The sequence below is a fragment of the Somniosus microcephalus genome, unplaced genomic scaffold (assembly GCF_052327205.1).
Source record: "Somniosus microcephalus isolate GS21.2 unplaced genomic scaffold, FLI_Smic_1.0 unresolved_chr1, whole genome shotgun sequence".
Classification (NCBI taxonomy): Eukaryota; Metazoa; Chordata; class Chondrichthyes; order Squaliformes; family Somniosidae; genus Somniosus; species Somniosus microcephalus.
Genome location: NW_028225179.1, coordinates 45181671 through 45203541, shown reverse-complemented (window position 1 = coordinate 45203541; position 21871 = coordinate 45181671). Strand labels below are relative to the sequence as shown.

Genomic DNA, 21871 nt, shown 5'->3' with positions numbered 1-21871 from the left:
AGAACTGTGCACAGTGCTCCAAGTGTGGTCTAACCAAGGTACATGGAGACCAGATGTGTGCACAGTGCTCCAAGTGTGGCGTAACCAACGTTCTGGGAATGCTAGCGTAGCGGTAATGTCACTGGACTAGTAATTCAGGGACCTGGACTAATGATCCAGAGATGTGAGTTCAAATCCCAACACGGCAGCTGGGGAATTTAAATTCAGTTAATTAAATAAATCGGGAATAATTATTATCAGTAATGGTAACCATGAAACTATCAGATTGACGTAAAAACCCATCTGGTTCACTAATGTCCTTTAGGGAAGGAAATCTGCCGTCCTTACACGGTCTGGCCTATATGTGACTCCAGACCCACGGCGATGTGGTTGACTCTTAACTGCCCTCTGAAATGGCCCAGCAAGCCACTCCGTTGTAACAAACTGCAATGGAAAGCAATAAAAAGAATGAAACCGGACAGACCACCCGGCATCGGTATCAGCACCGGCTATGGACACGGCAACGGCACACCCAGCCCAGTCGACCCTACAAAGTCCTCCTCACCAACATCTGGGGACTTGTGCCAAAATTGGCAGAGCTGTCCCACAGACGAGTCAAGCAACAGCCTGACATAGTCATACTCACAGAATCATACCTTTCAGCCAATGTCCCAAACACCTCCATCACCATCCCTGCGTATGTCCTGTCCCACCGGCAGGACAGACCCACCAGGGATGGCGGCACAGTGGTATACAGTCAGTAAGGGGAGTGGCCCTGGGAGTTCTCAACATTGACTCCGTACCCCATGAAGTCTCATGGCTTCAGGTCAAGCATGGGCAAGGAAACCTCCTGCTGATTACCACCTACCGCCCGCCCTCAGCTGATGAATCAGTACTCTGCCATGTTGAACACCACTTGGAAGAAGCACTGAGAGTAGCAAGGGCACAGAATGTACTCTGGATGGGGGACTTCAACGTCCATCACCAAGAGTGGCTCGGTAGCACCACTACTGACTGAGCTGGCCGAGTCCTGAAGGACATAACTGCCAGTCTGGGCCTGCGACAGGCGGTGAGAGAACCAACACGAGGGAAAAACCTACTTGACCTCATCCTCACCAATCAACTGTCGCAGATGCATCTGTCCATGACAGCATTGGTAACAGTGACCACCGCACAGTCATTGTGGAGACGAAGTCCCATCTTTACACTGAGAACACCATCCATCGTGTTGTGTGGCACTACAACCATGCTAAATGGGATAGATTCAGAACAGATCTAGCAGCTCAAAACTGGGCATCCATGGGGCGCTGTGGGCCATCAGTAGCAGCAGAATTGTATTCCACCACAATCTGTAACCTCATGGCCCGGCATATCCCTCACTATCATTACCATCAAGCCAGGGGACGAACCCTGGTTCAATAAGGAGTGTAGAAGAGCATGCCAGGAGCAGCACCAGGCGTACCTAAAAATGAGGTGCCAACCTGGGGAAGCTGCAACACAGGACTACATGCATGCTAAAAAGTGGAAGCAGCATGCTATAGACAGGGCTAAGCGATCCCACAATCAACTGATCAGATCAAAGCTCTGCAGTCCTGCCACATCAAGTCGTGAATGGTGGTGGACCATTAAACAACTAACGGGAGGAGGAGTCTCCATGAATATCCCTATCCTCAATGATGATGGAGCCCAGCATGAGTGCAAAAGACAAGGCTGAAGTGTTTGCAACCATCTTCAGCCAGAATTGCCAAGTGGATGATCCATATCGGCCTACTCCTGAGGTCCCTACCATCACAGAAGCCAGTCTTCAGCCAATTTGATTCACTCCACGTGATATCAAGAAACGGCTGAGCACACTGGATACAGCAAAGGCTATGGGCCCTGCCAACATCCCGGCTAGCGTGCTGAAGACTTGTGCTCCAGAACTAGCCGCACCTCTAGCCAAGCTGTTCAAGTACAGCTATAACACTGGCATCTATTGTAAGAATTCGCAATAATTTACAGTTCTGAAGATCAATTTTTTTGATTAAAGGATCCCTGGGCGATGTGCTTTTAAATTTCCAGGAATAAAAATGGCTGTCACCACATGGCCGAAGACAAAGAGGCTTGGAATGCAGCTTTCTGTGTCTGGAAGTAAGGTTCAATGAAGACAAAGGACAATGCTTTGTTTACAAAGCAACTGAATGCTATTAGCATTTGTTTGTATATCGAGTGGATAAACTGCAGAAGAGACTTTTGTATCTTGAATGGGATCCGTTTAAGAATTGAACGGGTCGAAATCACCTAGCATTCTGGACAATAGAGCAGTTGTATTTACCTTTTGTTTCAGCCCAGGGAGCTCCGGAAGACACATTAACCCAGTCCAACCACTCTGAGTTAGCCAATCACAGCTTTCTCTTGTGTATTGGACCCTTTGGGCGGGGAATTTTGTACACAGCCCTTGCAAGGCAGAACGGCAGGGGGCTCACCAGGTATAAAGATAGCTGCTGAGAAGCTATCTCTCTCTCTCTTACTTCGCTGGACCATAGGTGACCTCTCTCTCTCTCTCTCTCTTACTTCGCTGGACCATAGGTGACCTCTCTCTCTCTCTCTCTCTTACTTCGCTGGACCACAGGTGAGCCTCTCTCTCTCTCTCTTACTTCGCTGGACCACAGGTGAGCAGGGTGTTCTGACTCCTCAACAAGGCAGCCTAGCAGGAGTTTGGGGGATGGTGATTTAAGGGAATTGCTAAGATTGTTTAAATAACATTGTAGCCATTGTATCCCTCATTTTCGCCGTCTGCAACCCCCCTGTTATATAGTTTTAATGTAATTACTGTGTTCGTGTGGTATAGTTTATTCTTTGGATTGTAGTTTATTTAGGTAATAAAACTTGATTTTTTTCTCTCATCCAAACCACTTGTTCCGTTTTAATATCATTAATTATAAGTTCCTCCACTCAGAACTGGAAGGAGGGGTAACGATTCGAAACCGCTGTTTGTAAATTGGTTTTATTGGAATTGGTCTGATTGCAGGCAAAGGCTGCAAGACCAGGAAAATTACTTTAAACCAGTTTAAAGAAGCCCCCAACCCTTACAATGACGAGCCAGGTAGGAGTGGAGGCAGTTTTTGATTTAATAAGTGGTCTGGATCTGGAGAAAGCATCAGCTGTAGTTTCTCTCGTTTTCAGTATGTGTGTAGCCCTGCGAATTTTAGTGGCTTGTGTGGGGGGAGGAGCCATTCATGTTCAGAGTAAGCTGTTTAAGCCAGGGAACAGGGAAGGAGAGTTCTGGGACCCCTGTAGAGCAGGTCCAGTAGCAGAAATCCAGGACAAGGGAGGCACACAGGGGATAGTTTTGGCCCCAGAAAAAAGGCAGGTCCAAAATTCCCCAGTTAAAGCCACCTGGGTGAGGGAACATGAGTTTGCTGTCCAGGCAAGTTCAAGTTCACCGCCTGTAAAAGCAGGCACTGTGGCCTGTTTAAAGGGACCAGCTTCCCAGCCAGCTTCTAGAGTGGTCCCCCCCATGATGTGGGACCCTGGGGGGGGCAGGGATAGCAATCCCTCTTACAGGGGACACAGAGGGGGAGCTGGCACCAGGTTTTAAACATGGGGAGGAAAATTTCCAGCCACCAGCAGCGGGTGGTGAGAGTATACCTGCCCCCAGCACAGGAGTGGGCAGGGAAGAGCAGACAAACCCAGAGAGAGATTTGCACCGGCAGGCTGCCAGGTACATTATACAGTGCGGGCTATTTGGACATGGGGGAGAAGGTTCCCAGCCAGCTGGGGCTGTGACCCAAGCTCAGGGTCCGCCAGCCAAAGTTTCCCCCATAGAGACACCCCTCAGAAGGTCTCAGCGGGTGCCCCAGCCTAAGAAAGCATGGTCACCCACTTTACAGTGGAGTAGGGCGGTCTCCCGAGCCAGGGAGAAGCCAGAGAACAGAGGCCCCCACTCAACAGCCATAAGCTGCGAGGGACCAGAGACAGGAGGCAGTTCAGCTTCGCTGCAGCCAGCAGCAATCTGCGACAGTGCCAGAGATTAGCCTGGCCGTCCGGAGACGGGCGGCATTTGTATTGATTGCGTTTTGAATATACCTTGCTTTAAGGTGTATTTTAAGTTTGTTGACATAACTAGTCTTAAGTATAAGTTTAAAGAGTTTAAGTTTACATGTGTGCCAAATGTTTGCATTTTTGGTCTGAGGTCAAGGGACCCGACCATGTCTCCACCAAAGGCAGCAGGTCAGTGAGACCTGGCTGCATGTCCTTTTAAGTTTTTGCAGGAGATTGGAAAATGAAGCAGTCACGTTCGCCCAGCCCGAGCTGGGCATCGAATGAAGATGCGGATACGGAATGTTGGGGATCACCTCGCCACTGGACGAATCCAGGAGACCCCGCAGCGATCTTCGGGAAAAACGGACAGGATCCGGAGGAACTTGCCTACTCCTCCTACGGGGAGGAGATGGCTCCAGCTGGGTGGGGCACGGCCCCCAACCCAGCACTATCCTGACCGAAGTTCACGTGTGGGAGACCTCGCTGTTGAGGAGTCACGATGGGGAAGCGCGGGTGCCTTGTGATAGGGACGCGTTCCCCGGGGGTGGGTGGTGATGGCCCGGGAAAGATTGTATAGAGGAGGGGGAGACCCAAGAGTCGGGGGAGGGAGGAACTCATCCGGGGGCCCACGGGCAAAGAGGAGAAGTATGGCTGGGAAGGATGAGTGGGTGGCCGGATCAGTGTGGGGCCAGGGAGAGGCGCCACACAGGCACCCATCATTTTCTGCAGCCAGTCGAGGGAAGACGGGAGGGGGGAGGGACTGGGAGTCATGAGATCCCATACTCCCCGGTCTCGGTCTGTGCCCAGGTAATTTTAAATGTGAGGGGTACCCCGCCTCCACAAAGGGACAAGGGAACAGTTCAGGGCTGGCGGAGCAGGCTGGTCTGTAAATCCATTCTGCCTGTTTTAAAGTTTAAGACGATCAAAGGTGGGTGGAAGGTACTTTTACTGCCCGAGTGGGAGGAGCAATACCCACTCGAATTTCGCGACCCATCATCGGCACATGATGATCGGGGTTTATTTAAGCATGTTGTTTCAAATGTTTAATGATTTTTTTAATTTTGTGTTGCAGCCCCAAGTTGAGCAGAGGCGTAGGATCCTCTCCGTGCTTGGGACCATTTTGATTACATTGTGTAACTAAGATTGCAACATTTTGTAATAAGTTATGATGTAAAAAAGTGATTGTAAATTTGGTTTACATTGTATAATTTTACAACCGTGTAGGGGTATGAGACCCCTTATTGAAAACTGAAGTATCTGTAAGATGCCTACCGTACCATGGTTTTTTTCTTGAATTTAAGGGGAATAGACGGGACGGGGATCAGTGGCAGATAGCTATTAGGTAAATACAGGGGATGGTTGTTTGTGAGGGGTCAGAAATCATTGCTCATTTCTTCAAGAGGATACTACAAGCAAGCTGGAAGTATCCAAGGGCGGACTGTAAGAATTCGCAATAATTTACAGTTCTGAAGACTAATTTTTTTGATTAAAGAATCGCTGGGCGATGTGCTTTTAAATTTCCAGGGATAAAAATGGCAGTCACCACATGGCCGAAGAAAAAAGAGGCTTGGAATGCAGCTTTCTGTGTCTGGAAGTAAGCTTCAATGAAGACAAAGGACAATGCTTTGTTTACAAAGCAATCGAATGCTATTAGCATTTGTTTGTATATCGAGTGGATACATCTAAACTGCAGAAGAGACTTTTGTACCTTGAATAGGAAACGTTTAAGAATTGAACGGGTCGAAATCACCTAGCATGCTGGACAATAGAGCAGTTGTATTTCCCTTTTGTTTCAGCCCAGGGAGCTCCGGAAGACACATTAACCCAGTCCAACCACTCTGAGTTAGCCAATCACAGCTTTCTCTTGTGTATTGGACCCTTTGGGCGGGGAATTTTGCACACAGCCCTTGCAAGGCAGAATGGCAGGGGCCTCACCAGGTATAAAGATAGCTGCTGAGAAGCTATCTCTCTCTTTACTTCCTGGGACCACAGGTGAGCCTCTCTCTCTCTCTCTCTCTCTCTCTCTCTTACTTCGCTGGACCACAGGTGAGCAGGGTGTTCTGGCTCCTCGGCAAGGCAACCTAGCAGGAGTTTGGGGTGGTGATTTAAGGGAATTGCTAAGATTGTTTAAATAACATTGGAGCCATTTTATCCCTCGTTTTTGCCATCTGCAACCCCCCTGTTATATAGTTTTAATGTAATTACTGTGTTCGTGTGGTATAGTTTATTCTTTGGATTGTAGTTTATTTAGGTAATAAAACTTGATTTTTCTCTCATCCAAACCACTTGTTCTGTTTTAATATCATTAATTATAAGTTCCTCCACTCAGGACTGAAGGAGGGGTAACGATTCGAAACCACTGTTTTAAAATTGGTTTTATTGGAATTGGTCGGAGTGCAGGCAAAGGCTGCAAGACCAGGAAAATTACTTTAAACCAGTTTAAAGAAGCCCCCAACCCTTACACTATCCGACAATGTGGAAAACTGCCCAGGTATGTCCTGTCCACAAAAAGCAGGACAAATCCAACCCGGCCAATTACCGTCCCATCAATCTACTCTCAATCATCAGCAAAATGATGGAAGGTGTCATTGAAAGTGCTATCAAGCGGCACTTACTCACCAATAACCTGCTCACGGATGCCCAGTTTGGGTTTTGCCAAGACCATTTGGCTCCCGACCTCATTACAGCCTTGGTCCCAACATGGACAAAGGAGCTGAATTCCAGAGGTGAGGTGAGAGTGACTGCCCTTGACATCAAGGCAGCATTTGACCGAGTGTGGCATCAAGGAGCCCGAGTAAAACTGAAGTCAATGGGAATCAGGGGGAAAACGCTTCACTGGCTGGAGTCATACCTAACACAAAGGGAGATGGTTGTGGTGGTTGAAGGTCAATCATCACAGCCCCAGGACATCACTGCAGGAGTTCCTCAGGGCAGTGTCCAAGTCTCAACCATCTTCAGCTGCTCCATCAATGACCTTCCCTCCAATATAAGGTCAGAAATGGGGATGTTCACTGATGACTGCACAGTGTTCAGCGCCATTCACAACTCCTCAGATAATGAGGCAGTCCATGCTCGCATGCAACGAGACCTGGACAACGTTCAGGCTTGGCCTGATGAGTGGCAGGTAACATTTGCGTCACACAAGTGCTGAGCAATGACTGTCTCCAACAAGCAAGAGTCTAACCACCTGCCCTTGACATTCAACGGCATTACCATCGCCGAATCCCCCACCATCAACATCCTGGGGTGTCACCATTGACCAGAAACTTAACTGGACCAGCCACATAAATACTGTGGCAACAAGAGCAGGTCAGAGGCTACGTATTCAGCGGCGAGTGTCTCACCTCCTGACTCCCCAAAGCCATTCCACCATCTACAAGACACAAGTCAGGAGTGTGATGGAATACTCTCCACTTGCCTGGATGAGTGCAGCTCCAACAACACTCAAGAAGCTCGGCACCATCCAGGACAAAGCAGCCTGCTTGACTGGCACCCCATCCACCACCTTAAACATTCACTCCCTCCACCATCGGTGTACTGTGGCTGCAGTGTGTACCATCTACAAGATGCACTGCCGCAACTCGCCAAGGCTTCTTCGGCAGCACCTCCCAAACCCACAAACTCTTCCACCTAGAAGGACAAGGGCAGCAGGCGCATGGGAACACCACCACCTCCAAGTTCATCTCCAAGTCACACACCACCCTGACTTAGAAATATATCATCAATCCTTCATCGTCGCTGGGTCAAAATCCTGGAACTCCCTACCTAACAGCACTGTGGGAGTACCATCACCACAGGGACTGCAGCGGTTCAAGAAGGCAGCTCACCACCACCTTCTCAAGGGCAACTAGGGATGGGCAATAAATGCTGGCCTTGCCAGTGATGCCCACATCACATAAACTAATTTTTTTTTAAATATGGAGACCAGAACTGTGCACAATGCTCCAAGTGTGGTCTAACCAAGGTATATGGAGACCAGAACTGTGTACAGTGCTCCAAGTGTCGTCTAACCAAGGTATATGGAGACCAGAACTGTGTACAGTGCTCCAAGTGTGGTCTAACCAAGGTATATGGAGATCAGAACTGTGCACAGTGCTCCAAGTGTGGTCTAACCAAGGTATGTGGAGACCAGAACTGTGCACAGTGCTCCAAGTGTGGCCTAACCAAGGTATGTGGAGACCAGAACTGTGTACAGTGCTCCAAGTGTGGTCTAACCAAGGTACATGGAGACCAGAACTGTGCACAGTGCTCCAAGTGTGGTCTAACCAAGGTATATGGAGACCAGAACTGTGCACAGTGCTCCAAGTGTGGTCTAACCAAGGTATATGGAGACCAGAACTGTGCACAGTGCTCCAAGTGTGGTCTAACCAAGGTATGTGGAGACCAGAACTGTGCACAGTGCTCCAAGTGTGGTCTAACCAAGGTATATGGAGACCAGAACTGTGCACAGTGCTCCAAGTGTGGTCTAACCAAGGTATATGGAGACCAGAACTGTGCACAGTGCTCCAAGTGTGGCCTAACCAAGGCTTGTTACAAGCTTAACATAACTTCTCTGCTTTTCAATTCTATCCCTGTAGAAATTGACCCCAGTGCTTGGTTTGCTTTCCTTATGGCCTCATTAACCTACATCGCTACTTTTAGTGATCTGTGCATCTGTCCATCAAGATCCCTTTGCTCCTCTACCCCATTTAGACACTTATGATCCAATCACCTGCTTCCTGTTTACAGTGTGCCAGGCCCAGGGGGGTCCCCCAATCCACTACTTCCTGGTGTGCCATAGCTAATTCTTCCTGCTGACAGCGTTACCTGATGAAATGGTCCTTCAGATTTGGTCCCACCACTTCCATGCTGCTGGTATGCAGCAGGTACTGAATCCCGAGTTCCTTGCAGACCTCAACAACATTTCGAGCCCCTGCAGGAAAAGCAGGAGGGATATTCCAATCAGTAAAAGCCAAGGCTCCATCTCCATCATAGAGTTAGCTGTGCCTTCGAGCCCGTGCTGTACCTGCCCTGGGAGTGATTGATGGGACAGTGTAGAGGGAGCTTTACCCTGTATCTAACCTGTGCTGTACCTGCCCTGGGAGTGATTGATGGGACAGTGTAGAGGGAGCTTTACCCTGTATCTAACCCGTGCTGTACCTGCTCTGGGAGTGATTGATGGGACAGTGTAGAGGGAGCTTTACTCTGTATCTAACCCGTGCTGTACCTGCCCTGGGAGTGTTTGATGGGACAGTGTAGAGGGAGCTTTACCCTGTATCTAACCCGTGCTGTACCTGCTCTGGGAGTGATTGATGGGACAGTAGGGGGAGCTTTACTCTGTATCTAACCCGTGCTCTACCTGCTCTGGGAGTGATTAATGGGACAGTGTAGAGGGAGCTTTACTCTGTACCTAACCCCGTGCTGTACCTGCCCTGTGAGTGATTGATGGGACAGTGTAGAGGGAGCTTTACCCTGTATCTAACCCGTGCTGTACCTGCTCTGGGAGTGATTGATGGGACAGTATAGAGGGAGCTTTACTCTGTACCTAACCTGTGCTGTACCTGCTCTGGGAGTGATTGATGGGAGAGTGTAGAGGGAGCTTTACTCTGTATCTAACCCGTGTTGTACCTGCTCTGGGAGTGATTGATGGGACAGTGTAGCGGGAGCTTTACTCTGTATCTAACCCGTGTTGTACCTGCCCTGGGAGTGTTTGATGGGACAGTGTAGCGGGAGCTTTACTGGTTTGATTACCTTGATAGTTGACGGCCCAGATCTTGTCCGGAGGGTTTTTTCCCCAAACATCAATGAGAGCCGCTGTGTTGATTATGACATCGACACCCCTCGCTGCTTCCCGAACCTCCGCGGCCTCAGCGATGTCTCCCTGAATTAACGTCACTCGGACGGTTTCTGTTTGAAAGAAGGGGAGCAGGAAGGAGACGGTGGATAGCGAGAGATGGAGTCAGAGAGAGAGAGAGAGACAGACAGAGAGAGAGACAGAGAGAAAAACAGAGATAAAAACAGAGAGAGCGAGAGAGTCAGAGACGGAGAGAGAGAGACAGAGAGAGAGAGACAGAGAGAGAGAGACAGAGAGAGAAAAACAGAGAGAAGAACAGAGAGCGAGAGAGACAGAGAGCGAGAGAGACAGAGAGAGAGAGACAGAGAGACAGAGAGAGAGAGACAGAGAGAGAGACACAGAGAGAGAAAAACAGAGAGAGAATAACAGAGAGAGAAGAACAGAGAGAGAGACACAGACAGAGAGCGAGAGAGACAGAAAGAGAGAGATAGAGAGACAGAGAGAGAGAGACAGAGAGAGAGAGAGACAGAGGGAGACAGACAAAGACAGACAGGGACAGAGGGAGAGACAGAGACAGAGAGAGAGAGGGAGAGAGAGAGGGAGTGACAGAGAGACAGAGGGAGAGACAGAAAGGCAGTGGGAGTGAAAGTGAGAAAGGGAGATAGAGAGTAAAGGAGACAGATTGAGAGCGAGATCGATAGTGGTAGAGAGAGACAGAGAGAGAGATAGAGTGAGGGAGACAGTTTGAGAGAGATATAGATAGTGATAGCGAGATGGAGACAGATAGAGAGAGTGAGTGACATGGAGACACAGAGGGAGAGAAAGAGAGGCGTGTTAGTGAGAGAGGGAGATAGAGAGAGCGCGGAGACCGAGAAAGTGAGTGACAGGGAGACAGAGAGAGAGATAGTGGTAGAGACAAAGAAAGGGAGACAGCGAGAGAGAGAAAGAAAGCGAAAGGAGAAATAGAAAGACAAATCAGGTGCCATTGCATTAGATACACTGTCATTTAACTGGCGTTGACACTGAGACACACACGGGCCATACAGTACCAGACGGGAGTGAATCGTTCCCTTTTACCCGCTGTGTGCTGTACATGTACAGGAGCTGACACTGAGACACACACAGGCTGTACAGTACCAGACGGGAGTGAATCGTTCCCTTTTACCCGCTGTGTACTGTACATGTACAGGAGCTGACACTGAGACACACACGGGCCGTGCAGTGCCTTTTACCCAGTGACATTTTCTGCTGCAGCAGGCTGCAATATTCCTGAGTTTAATGAACTTCTCTTGCTGGGATTTGAACTCACCAACCTTGGGTCAGTTCCACAGAACCTCATTGTGCGAAATAAGCAGTTTGTTCAGCTGAGAGATTCTGGACAATAGCAGTGAAAGAAGGGAAACATAGAACCATAGAAACATAGAAGATAGGAGCAGGAGTAGGCCATTCGGCCCCTCGAGCCTGCTCCGCCATTCAGTGAGATCATGGCTGATCATCCAAATTCAGTACCCTGTCCCTGCTTTCTCCCCATATCCCTTGATCACTTTGGCCTTAAGAAATGTATCCAACTCCTACTTGAATATATTTAATGAATTGGCCTCAACTGCCTTCTGTGGTAGAGAATTCCACAGGTTCACCACTCTCTGGGTGAAGTAATTCCTCCTCATCTCAGTCCTAAATGGCTTACCCCTTATCTTTAGACTGTGATCCCTGGTTCTGGACTCCCCCGCCATCGGGAACATCCTTCCTGCATCTAGTCTGTCTAGTCCTGTTAGAATTTTATACGTTTCAATGAGATCCCCTCTCATTCTTCTAAACTTCAGCAAGTATAAGCCTAATTGACCCAATCTCTCCTCATACGTCACTCCTGCCATCCCAGGTATCAGTCTGGTGAATCTTCGCTGCACTCCCTCCATGGCAAGAACATCCTTCCTCAGATAAGGCGACCAAAACTGCACACAATACTCAAGGTGTGGTCCTGTACAACTGCAGCAAGACATCCTTGTTCCTGTACTCAAATCCTCTTGCTACGAAGGCCAACATACCATTTGCCTTCTTAACCGCCTGCTGCACCTGCATGTATACCTTCAGCGACTGGTGCACAAGGACACCCAGGTCTCATTGCACTTCCCCTTCTCCCAATCTATTGCCGTTCAGATAATAATCTGCCTTCCTGTTTTTGCCACCAAAGTGGATAACCTCGCATTTATCCACATTATACTGCATCTGTCCAATCACCCAACCTGTCCAAATCATGCTGGAGTTTCTCGGCATCCTCCTCACAGCACACACGCCCACACAGCTTTGTGTTGTCTGCAAACTTGGAGATATTACATCTAGTTCCCTCGTTTAGATCACTGATATATATTGTGACTAGCTGAGGTCCTAGGACCGATCCCTGTGGTACCCCACTAGTCACTGCCTGCCACTCGGAAAAAGACCCGTTTATTCCAACTCTTTGCTTCCTGTCTGCCAGCCAGTTCTCTATCCAAGTCAGTACCTTGCCCCCAATCCCATGTGCTTTAACTTTAAACGCTAATCTCTCATGCGGGACCTTATCAAAAACCTTCTGAAAGTCCAAATACACCACATCCACTGGTTCTCCCTTATCTATTCTACCAGTTACATCCTCAAAAAATTCCAGTAGATTAGTCAAGCATGATTTACCTTTTGTAAATCCATGTTGACTTTGTCCGATCCTGTCACTGTTTTCCAAGTGATCTGCTATTACATCTTTTATAATGGACTCTAGCATTTTCCCCACTACCGATGTCTATAATTCTCTCTACCGCCTTTTTTGAATAGTAGAGTAACATTAGCTACCCGCCAATCCATGGGAACTGTTCCAGAGTCTATAGAATTTTGGAAGATGACCAGCAATGCATCTACTATTTCTAGGGCCGCTTCCTTAAGTACCCTAGGATGTAGATTATCAAGCCCTGGGGATTTAACGGCCTTCAATCCCGTCAATTTCCTTAACACCATTTCCCTACAAATACTGATTTCATTCAGTTCCTCCCTCTCATTAGACCCTATGTTCTCCGACATCTCTGGGAGGTTATTTGTGTCCTCCTTTGTGAAGACAGAACTAACGTATGTATTTAATTGGTCTGCCATTCCTTTGTTCCCCATTATAAATTCCCCTGATTCTGACTGCAAGGGACCTACGTTTGACTTAACCAATCATTTTCTCTTCACATATCTATAGAAGCTTTTACAGTCAGTTTTTATGTTCCCTGCAAGCTTACTCTCATACTCTATTTTCCCCCTCTTAATTAATCCCTTTGTCCTCCTTTGCTGAATCCTAAACTGCTCCTAATCCGTAGGTTTGCTGCTTTTTCTGGCCAATTTATATGTCCTCTCCTTGGATCTTATGCTATCCCTAATTTCCCTTGTTAGCCACGGTTGAGTCACCTTTTTTGTTTTATTTTTATGCCAAACTGGGGTGAACAAATTCTGTAGTTCATCCCTGCGGTCTTTGAATGTTTGCCATTGCCTATCCACCATCAACCCTTTAAGTAATATTCCCCAATCCATCCTATCTAACTCGCGCCTCATACCATCGTAGTTTCCTTTATTTAAATTCAGGACCCTAGTCTCTGAGTCAAATACTTCACTCTCCATCTTAATGAAGAATTCTATCATATTATGATCGCTCCTCCCCAAGGGGCCTCGCACAACAAGATTGCTAATTAATCCTTTCTCATTACATAATACCCAGTCTAAGATGGCCTGATCTCTAGTTGGTTCCTCGACCATCCCGTATACACTCCAGGAATTCCTCCTCCACAGTATTGTTACTAATTTGGTTAGCCCAATCTATATGTAGATTGAAGTCACCCACGATAACTGCTGTGCCCTTATTGCACACGTCTCTAATTTCCTGTTTAATGCCATCCCCAAACTCAGCATTACTGTTTGGGGGTCTGTATACAACTCCCACTAACATTTTCTGCCCCATGGTATTTCTCAGCTCTACCCATACAGATTCCACATCATCAGAGCTAATATCCTTCCTTACTATTGTGTTAATCTCCTCTTTAACCAGCAATGCTACCCCACCTCCTTTTCCTTTTTGCCTGTCTTTCCTGAATATTGAATACCCCTGGATGTTGAGTTCCCAGCCTTGGTCACCTTGGAGCCATGTTTCCGTAATCCCAATCATATCATATCCATTTACATCTATTTGCGCAGCTAATTCATCCACCTTATTACGAATGCTCCTCGCATTAAGACACAAAGCCTGCTGGCTTGGTTTTTTAATACTCTTAGACCTTTTAGAATTATTATTTACTGTGGCCATGTTTGATTTAAACCCTTGACTTCTCTGACTGCCACTTTTGCTTCTCTCCTTCTTTCCCATTCCTCTGTCTCCCTGCACAGTTTCCCAACCCCCTGCCATTTTAGTTTAAACCCTCCCCAACAGCATTAGCAAACACTCCCCCTAGGACATCAGTCCCGGTCCTGCTCAGGTGCAAACCATCCAGTTTGTACTGGTCCCACCTCCCCCAGAACCGGTTCCAATGTCCCAGGAATTTGAATCCCTCCCCCTGGCACCATTCCTCTAGCCACGTATTCATCTGAAATATCCTTCTATTTCTACTCTGACTAGCACGTGGCACTGGTAGCAATCCTGAGATTACTACCTTTGAGGTCCTATTTTTTAATTTACCTCCTAACTCCCTATATTCAGCTTTTAGGACCTCATCCCAGTTTTTACCTATATCGTTGGTACTTATATGCACCACAACAACTGGCTGCTCACCCTCCCCCTCCGGAATGCTCTGCAGCTGCTCCGAGACATCCTTGACCCTTGCACCAGGGAGGCAACATATGGAGTCTTGTTTGCGGCCGCAGAAACGCCTATCTATTCCCCTTACAATAGCTCTCCCACACTTTTTCCTCCTGTCCTGTGCAGCAGAACCACCCACGGTGCCAGGATGTTGGCTGCTGCTGTCTTTCCCCGATAAGCCATGCCTCCCCAACAATATCCAAAGTGGTATATCTGTTTGAGAGGGGGATGGCCACAGGGGACCCCTGCACTACCTGCCTGCACCTACTACTCTGCCTGGTGGACACCCGTTCCCTTCCTGCCTGTGCAGCCTTTACCTGCGGTGTGACCAACTCCCTAAACGTGCTATCCACGACCTCCTCAGCATCGCGAATGGTCCAGTATGTATCCAATCGCTGCTCCAGCGCCGCAATGCGGTCTGCCAGTAGCTGCAACTGGACACACTTCCTGCACACATGGTTGTCAGAAACACAGGAAGTGTACCTGATTTCCCACATAGTGCAGAATGAGCATACCACGGCACCGAGCTGTCCTGCCATGACTTACCCTTCAATTAATTTAAATTAACTTAAATCAAATCAATACCACCAATTACACTACAATTAAATTATATTCTCAAGGGCCCTTGGTTACTAGCACTAGAAACTATAACCACAAAAAAAATGAAGACCTTCTAAACTTTATAAACTATGGGGGAGAAATTCGGTTGATAGCGCCACCGATTAACACCTAAAGAGACCGAGAAGTGGGGCGCTAGCCAATTTCCGGGCGGGTGCAAGGCGCCTAGCGCCTCGCCCCATATTGAGCATGCATTTAGCGCCAGTGCTAAAACTTAGCGCCCGCTCATGGGCGCAGGCTGATTATGACGTCATTTGAGTGTGCAACGCCTTTTGGGCGCCCCGGACCGGAAATTCAGTGGCGCCCCCCTCCGTAGCACCTGGCGCTAATAGTAACAGCTTACCTGGAACCTTACCAAGTCGCTCTCGGGCTGGAGGAGCGTTATTTAAAGGGGACTGGTGTGGTTTAAAAGCGGCAGCCATTTTTGGATCACAACTTCCTTGAGAGCTACAAAGAGTTGCTGAGCTGCACACTGAGAGCCATTTGACCACTGAGCCAGCGCAGGCAGACGATCTTCAGCCTTCTGACCATCACCTTGCTGTTGGTGAGCCTTGACAACGGGGAACCTTCCTGTGGGCACTTATTATGGGGGCTGCATTGGAGGGGAACGTCCTGCTGCTGAATCATCTGGAAAGGGCACAGAGATGCAGGGAGAGGGGGGCGGGCATGGCCAGACGGAGGAGGGCCAACAGACGTCGCCACAGCAGACCTTGCGCTGGCAGGGTTATCCAACAGCAGTTTTCCTACATGAGCATGTGGGAGGAGCAGTGTGTCAGAAGGCTGCGATTTAGAAAGGAGGTGGTGACTGAGCTGTGCCAGCTGCTTCAGCCAGATCTGCAGCCTCAGATAAGGTGCAGGACATCTCTGTCGGCGGCTGAGAAGATGGCTGCTGGCCTGAACTTCTACGCGAGTGGCTCTTCTCAGGCTGCGCGTCAGAGGCTGCTCAGAAGTAGCTTCTAGGCCCCTCTCACGGAATGCTTGCTGCCATTCCAAGAACAGGAATGGAACCGGTCTGATACCCCCAAGCCTGTGAAGGGCAAGATGCATGTAAATAGCAGGCATGGCCATTGTAAATGAAGAAAGTGTTTCATTACACAAAATGTGGTTCCTTCAAACATGAGAAAGCTATGGCAACAGAAAGCAAAACTAATACACTGACACATAACTGCCTCTCACACCCGGGAGACTGTCCAAAACATAAATCACATTCAATTTCAATTTTATTTGCCATATGTAACTAGTACAATGGAATGCTTACTCCCCGATCACTCCCACAATAAGCTGTGGGAGCTCACAGAGACACGTCGCTATTCTCCAGCGCCATGTTCCTTGGCCTTGATTCCACTGCGCCAACCAAAGCATCCAATGCCCCATCAGTGAGGCGTTCCGCCCTCTGCCTCACCCTTTCCATGTCTTGCTAGGCTGGTGCGCCACAGGTAGGCTCCCACCGCTTTGAAGGCCTACAAGGCAGTGAGTGTGTCTGGTGATGCCAATTGACCTGCCCCTTTAAGAGCTGGCCGGCGCCAGTGTGTCTCAGGGAAAGTGATTATTGACTGCACCCTCGCTGCGCCCCGCCGCGGCGAAATTGGGTTGCGCCGCCGGGTTAACGCCTTAAGAGTAGCGTGCAGCGCCTGATTTAGCGCCGCAATCAACTTTAGGGGCGCTGCAACCCAATATCGCGCTAGGTGGCGCTAAATTGCGCCTGGCGCTAAACTTTGCGCGGCGCCAGGACTAGCGCCCCAAACGCAGCTATACTGAATTTCTAGGCCTATGAACCTTAACTGTCAAACTATAGAGTAGTATAAATACACCCTGGCCGTACTCACCCAATCAGGTGCTCCCTCCTGCACACGTCACGTTTTGAATCGTGACGTGGCTCTGGAACGCTGCCGCCGGCCTGAGATTGGTAAGCCTCTGCAAAGAAAGCCCGCGAAAGTGAGTTTAAATAATCACTGGGTCTCCGGTCTCACCGCTCCCGACACCAGCCTCTGCAAAGAAAGCCCGCGAAAGTGAGTTTAAATACACTGGGTCTCCGGTCTCACCGCTCCCGACACCAGCCTCTGCAAAGAAAGCCCGTGAAAGTGAGTTTAAATACTCACTGGGTCTCCGATTTCACTGCTCCCGACACCAGCCTCTGCAAAGAAAGCCCGCAAAAGTGAGTTTAAATACACTGGGTCTCCGGTCTTACCGCTCCCGACACCGGCCTCTGCAAAGAAAGCCCGCGAAAGTGAGTTTAAATACTCACTGGGTCTCCGGTTTCACTGCTCCCGACACCAGCCTCTGCAAAGAAAGCCCGCGAAAGTGAGTTTAAATACTCACTGGGTCTCCGATTTCACCGCTCCCGACACCGGCCTCTGCAAAGAAAGCCCGCGAAAGTGAGTTTAAATACACTGGCCTAGAAATTCATTAAGGCGCTGCCAGCTTTACGCCCAGTTAACGCCTAAAGGGTGATTTTGCGCCAAAAATGAGTTTGCGCAGATATTCAGCGCAGCGGTATTGGCGGCGGTAGCCGTTAGCGCTGCGCCGGCACCGATGACATCATCGGTGTGCGCAGTGCCCCGGTTCCGCCCCGAAACCGTGCCGATCCCCATATTTAGTTGCGGCCGCCTCCTCCGAAGCGGCCGCAAACAGCGACCAGAAAACGGGGCCGTCCTGCTGCCTTAGTGGGGCGCTTTAAAGCGGAAGTTGCGGCCGGCCGCTTTTGCGGCGGCCGCCTGCCCGCACCTCCTTCCCCGGCCTCCTCCATGCCCCCCCCCCGCGGCATTGCCAGCTGCTTTCCGCGAGCCCAGCACTTCTCCGTGGTGCCGGGCTCATTTGCCGGCACTATCCAGCGGCGATCTCCCCGTTGCAGGCAGCTCCCCCTTAAGAGAAGGAAGAGGCCTGCAGTACCGCAGCCTGCCGCTGCGCAGCGCCTGGCGCAGCGGCGCCAAGAGCGCTGATATTCAGTGTCAGCGCACCAAGCGGAGGCGGGCACACCCTGGTATAGCGCCCGCTTCCGAATTGGGGCGCTAACAATGAATATCTGATGATCGCTATAGGCTTCCCGCCCAGCGCTAACTTTTGGGCGCTAGCCAGCTGGCGGGGCCACAGTGAATTTCTAGGCCACTGGGTCTCCGGTTTCACTGCTCCCGACACCAGCCTCTGCAAAGAAAGCCCGCGAAAGTGAGTTTAAATACACTGGGTCTCCGGTCTCACCGCTCCCGACACCAGCCTCTGCAAAGGAAGGAAAGGAACGACTTGACTTTCTCCAGCACCTTTCTTGACCTCAGGACGTCCCAAAGCGCTGCACAGTCAATGAAGTGCAGTCATTTTTGCAATGAAGGAAAGGCGGCAGCCGAAACGTGCACAGCAAGATCCCACAAACAGCATCATGACAATCACCAGATCATCTGTTTTTACAGATGTTGGTTGAGGGATAAATATTGGCCCGAGGACACCAGGGAGAATATGACGGGCAGTACTGAGGGAGCGCCGCATTGTCGGAGGAGCAGTACTGAGGGAGCGCTGCACTGTCGGAGGAGCAGTACTGAGGGAGCACCGCACTGTTGGAGGGGCAGTACTGAGGGAGCGCCGCACTGTCGGAGGAGCAGTACTGAGGGAGCGCCGCACTGTCGGAGGAGCAGTACTGAGGGAGCGCCGCACTGTCGGAGAGGCAGTACTGAGGGAGCGCCGCACTGTCGGAGGGGCAGTACTGAGGGAGCGCCGCACTGTCGGAGGGGCAGTACTGAGGGAGCGCCGCACTGTCGGAGGGGCAGTACTGAGGGAGCGCCGCACTGTCGGAGGGGCAGTACTGAGGGAGCGCCGCACTGTCGGAGGGGCAGTACTGAGGGAGCGCCGCACTGTCGGAGGCGCAGTACTGAGGGAGCGCCGCACTGTTGGAGGGGCAGTACTGTGGGAGCGCCGCACTGTCGGAGGGTCAGTACTGAGGGAGCGCCGCACTGTCGGAGGAGCAGTACTGAGGGAGCGCCGCACTGTCGGAGAGGCAGTACTGAGGGAGCGCCGCACTGTCGGAGGGGCAGTACTGAGGGAGCGCCGCACTGTCGGAGGGGCAGTACTGAGGGAGCGCCGCACTGTCGGAGGGGCAGTACTGAGGGAGCGCCGCACTGTCGGAGGGGCAGTACTGAGGGAGCGCCGCACTGTCGGAGGGGCAGTACTGAGGGAGCGCCGCACTGTCGGAGGCGCAGTACTGAGGGAGCGCCGCACTGTCGGAGGGGCAGTACTGTGGGAGCGCCGCACTGTCGGAGGGGCAGTACTGAGGGAGCGCCGCACTGTCGGAGGGGCAGTACTAAGGGAGCGCCGCACTGTCGGAGGCGCAGTACTGAGGGAGCGCCGCACTGTCGGAGGGGCAGTACTGAGGGAGCGCCGCACTGTCGGAGGCGCAGTACTGAGGGAGCGCCGCACTGTCGGAGGGGCAGTACTGAGGGAGCGCCGCACTGTCGGAGGGGCAGTACTGAGGGAGCGCCGTACAATTGGAGGGGCAGTACTGAGGGAGCGCCGCACTGTCAGAGGGGCAGTACTAAGGGAGCGCCGCACTGTCGGAGGGGCAGCACTGAGTGAGCGCCGCACTGTCGGAGGGGCAGCACTGAGTGAGCGCCGCACTGTCAGAGGGTCAGTACTGAGGGAGCGCCGCATTGTTGGAGGGTCAGTACTGTGGGAGCGCCGCAATGTCAGAGAGGCAGTACTGAGGGAGTGCTGCACTGTCGGAGAGGCAGTACTGTGGGAGCGCCGCACTGTCGCAGAGGCAGTACTGAGGGAGCGCTGCACTGTTGGAGGGGCAGTGCTGTGGGAGCGCCGCACTGTCAGAGGGTCAGTACTGAGGGAGCGCCGCACTGTCGGAGGGTCAGTACTGAGGGAGCGCCGCACTGTCGGAGGGGCAGTACTGTGGGAGTGCCGCACTGTCAGAGAGGCAGTACTGAGGGAGTGCCGCACTGTCGGAGAGGCAGTACTGAGGGAGCGCCGCACTGTCAGAGGGTCAGTACTGAGGGAGTGCCGCACTGTCAGAGGCGCAGTACTGAGGGAGCGCCGCACTGTCGGAGGGGCAGTACTGAGGGAGCGCCGCACTGTCGGAGAGGCAGTACTGAGGGAGCGCCGCACTGTCGTAGGGTCAGTACTGAGGGAGCGCCGCATTGTCGTAGGGTCAGTACTGAGGGAGCGCCGCACTGTCAGAGGCGCAGTACTGAGGGAGCGCCGCACTGTCGGAGGGGCAGTACTGAGGGAGCGCCGTACTGTCGGAGGGGCAGTACTGAGGGAGCGCCACACTGTCGGAGGGGCAGTACTGAGAGAGCGCCATGCTGTCGGAGAGGCAGTACTGAGGGAGCGCCGCACTGTCGTAGGGTCAGTACTGAGCGAGCGCCGCACTGTGGGAGGGTCAGTTCTGAGGGAGCGCTGCACTGTCAGAGGCGCAGTACTGAGGGGGCGCCGCACTGTCGGAGGGGCAGTACTGAGGGAGCGCCGTACTGTCGGAGGGGCAGTACAGAGGGAGCGTCACACTGTCAGAGGGGCAGTACTGAGGGAGCGCTGCACTGTCGGTGGGGCAGTACTGTGGGAGCGCCGCACTGTCGGAGAGGCAGTACTGAGGGATCGCCGCACAGTCGGAGGGGCAGTACTGAGGGAGCGCCGTACTGTCGGAGAGGCAGTACTGAGGGAGCGCCGCACTATCGGAGAGGCAGTACTGTGGGAGCGCCGCACTGTCGGAGAGGCAGTACTGAGGGATCGCCGCACAGTCGGAGGGGCAGTACTGAGGGAGCGCCGTACTGTCGGAGAGGCAGTACTGAGGGAGTGCCGCACTGTCAGAGAGGCAGCAATGTGGGAGCGCCGCACTGTTGGAGAGGCAGTACTGAGGGAGCGCCGCACTGTCAAAGGGTCAGTACTGAGGGAGCGCTTCACTGTCGGAGGGTCAGTACTGAGGGAGCGCCGCACTGTCGGAGGGGCAGTGCTGTGGGAGCGCCGCGCTGTCAGAGAGGCAGTACTGAGGGAGTGCCGCACTGTCGGAGAGGCAGTACTGTGGGAGAACCGCACTGTTAGGAGAAGCAGTACTGAGGGAGCGCCGCACTGTCGGAGGGGCAGTACTGAGGGAGCGCCGCACTGTCGGAGGGGCAGTACTGAGAGAGCGCCGTACTGTCGGAGGGGCAGTACTGAGAGAGCGCCGCACTGTCGGAGGGGCAGTACTGAGAGAGCGCCGTACTGTCGGAGAGGCAGTACTGAGGGAGCGCCGCACTGTCGTAGGGTCAGTACTGAGGGAGTGCCGCACTGTCGGAGGGGCAGTACTGAGGGAGCGCCGTACTGTCGGAGGGGCAGTACTGAGGGAACGCCGTACTGTCGGAGGGGCAGTACTGAGGGAGCGCCGCACTGTCGGAGGGGCAGCACTGCGGGAGCACCACACTGTCAGAGGCGCAGTACTGAGGGAGCGCTGTACTGTCGGAGGGGCAGTACTGAGGGAGCGCCGCACTGCCGGAGGGGCAGTACTGAGGGAGCACCGCACTGTCAGAGGCGCAGTACTGAGGGAGCGCCGCACTGTCGGAGGGGCAGTACTGAGGGAGCGCCGCACTGTCGGAGGGGCAGTACTGAGGGAGCACCGCACTGTCAGAGGCGCAGTACTGAGGGCGCGCCGCACTGTCGGAGGGGCAGTACTGAGGGAGCGCCGCACTGTCGGAGGGGCAGTACTGAGAGAGCGCCGTACTGTCGGA

The 21871-nt window shown here is 51.8% G+C and overlaps 1 protein-coding gene across 1 annotated transcript in view; it reads right to left on the bottom strand.

Moving 5' to 3' along the window:
- LOC147094892 (3 beta-hydroxysteroid dehydrogenase type 7-like) overlaps nt 1-21871 on the bottom strand; it is a 58995-nt gene that overhangs the window by 27752 nt on the left and 9372 nt on the right. Inside the window, exons 2-3 of the mRNA XM_085974516.1 lie at nt 9733-9888; nt 8809-8914 (exon numbers count right to left, since the gene is read on the bottom strand). Coding sequence (XP_085830642.1) covers nt 8809-8914; nt 9733-9888 — 262 coding nt within the window. The remainder of the gene's footprint in view (nt 1-8808; nt 8915-9732; nt 9889-21871) is intronic.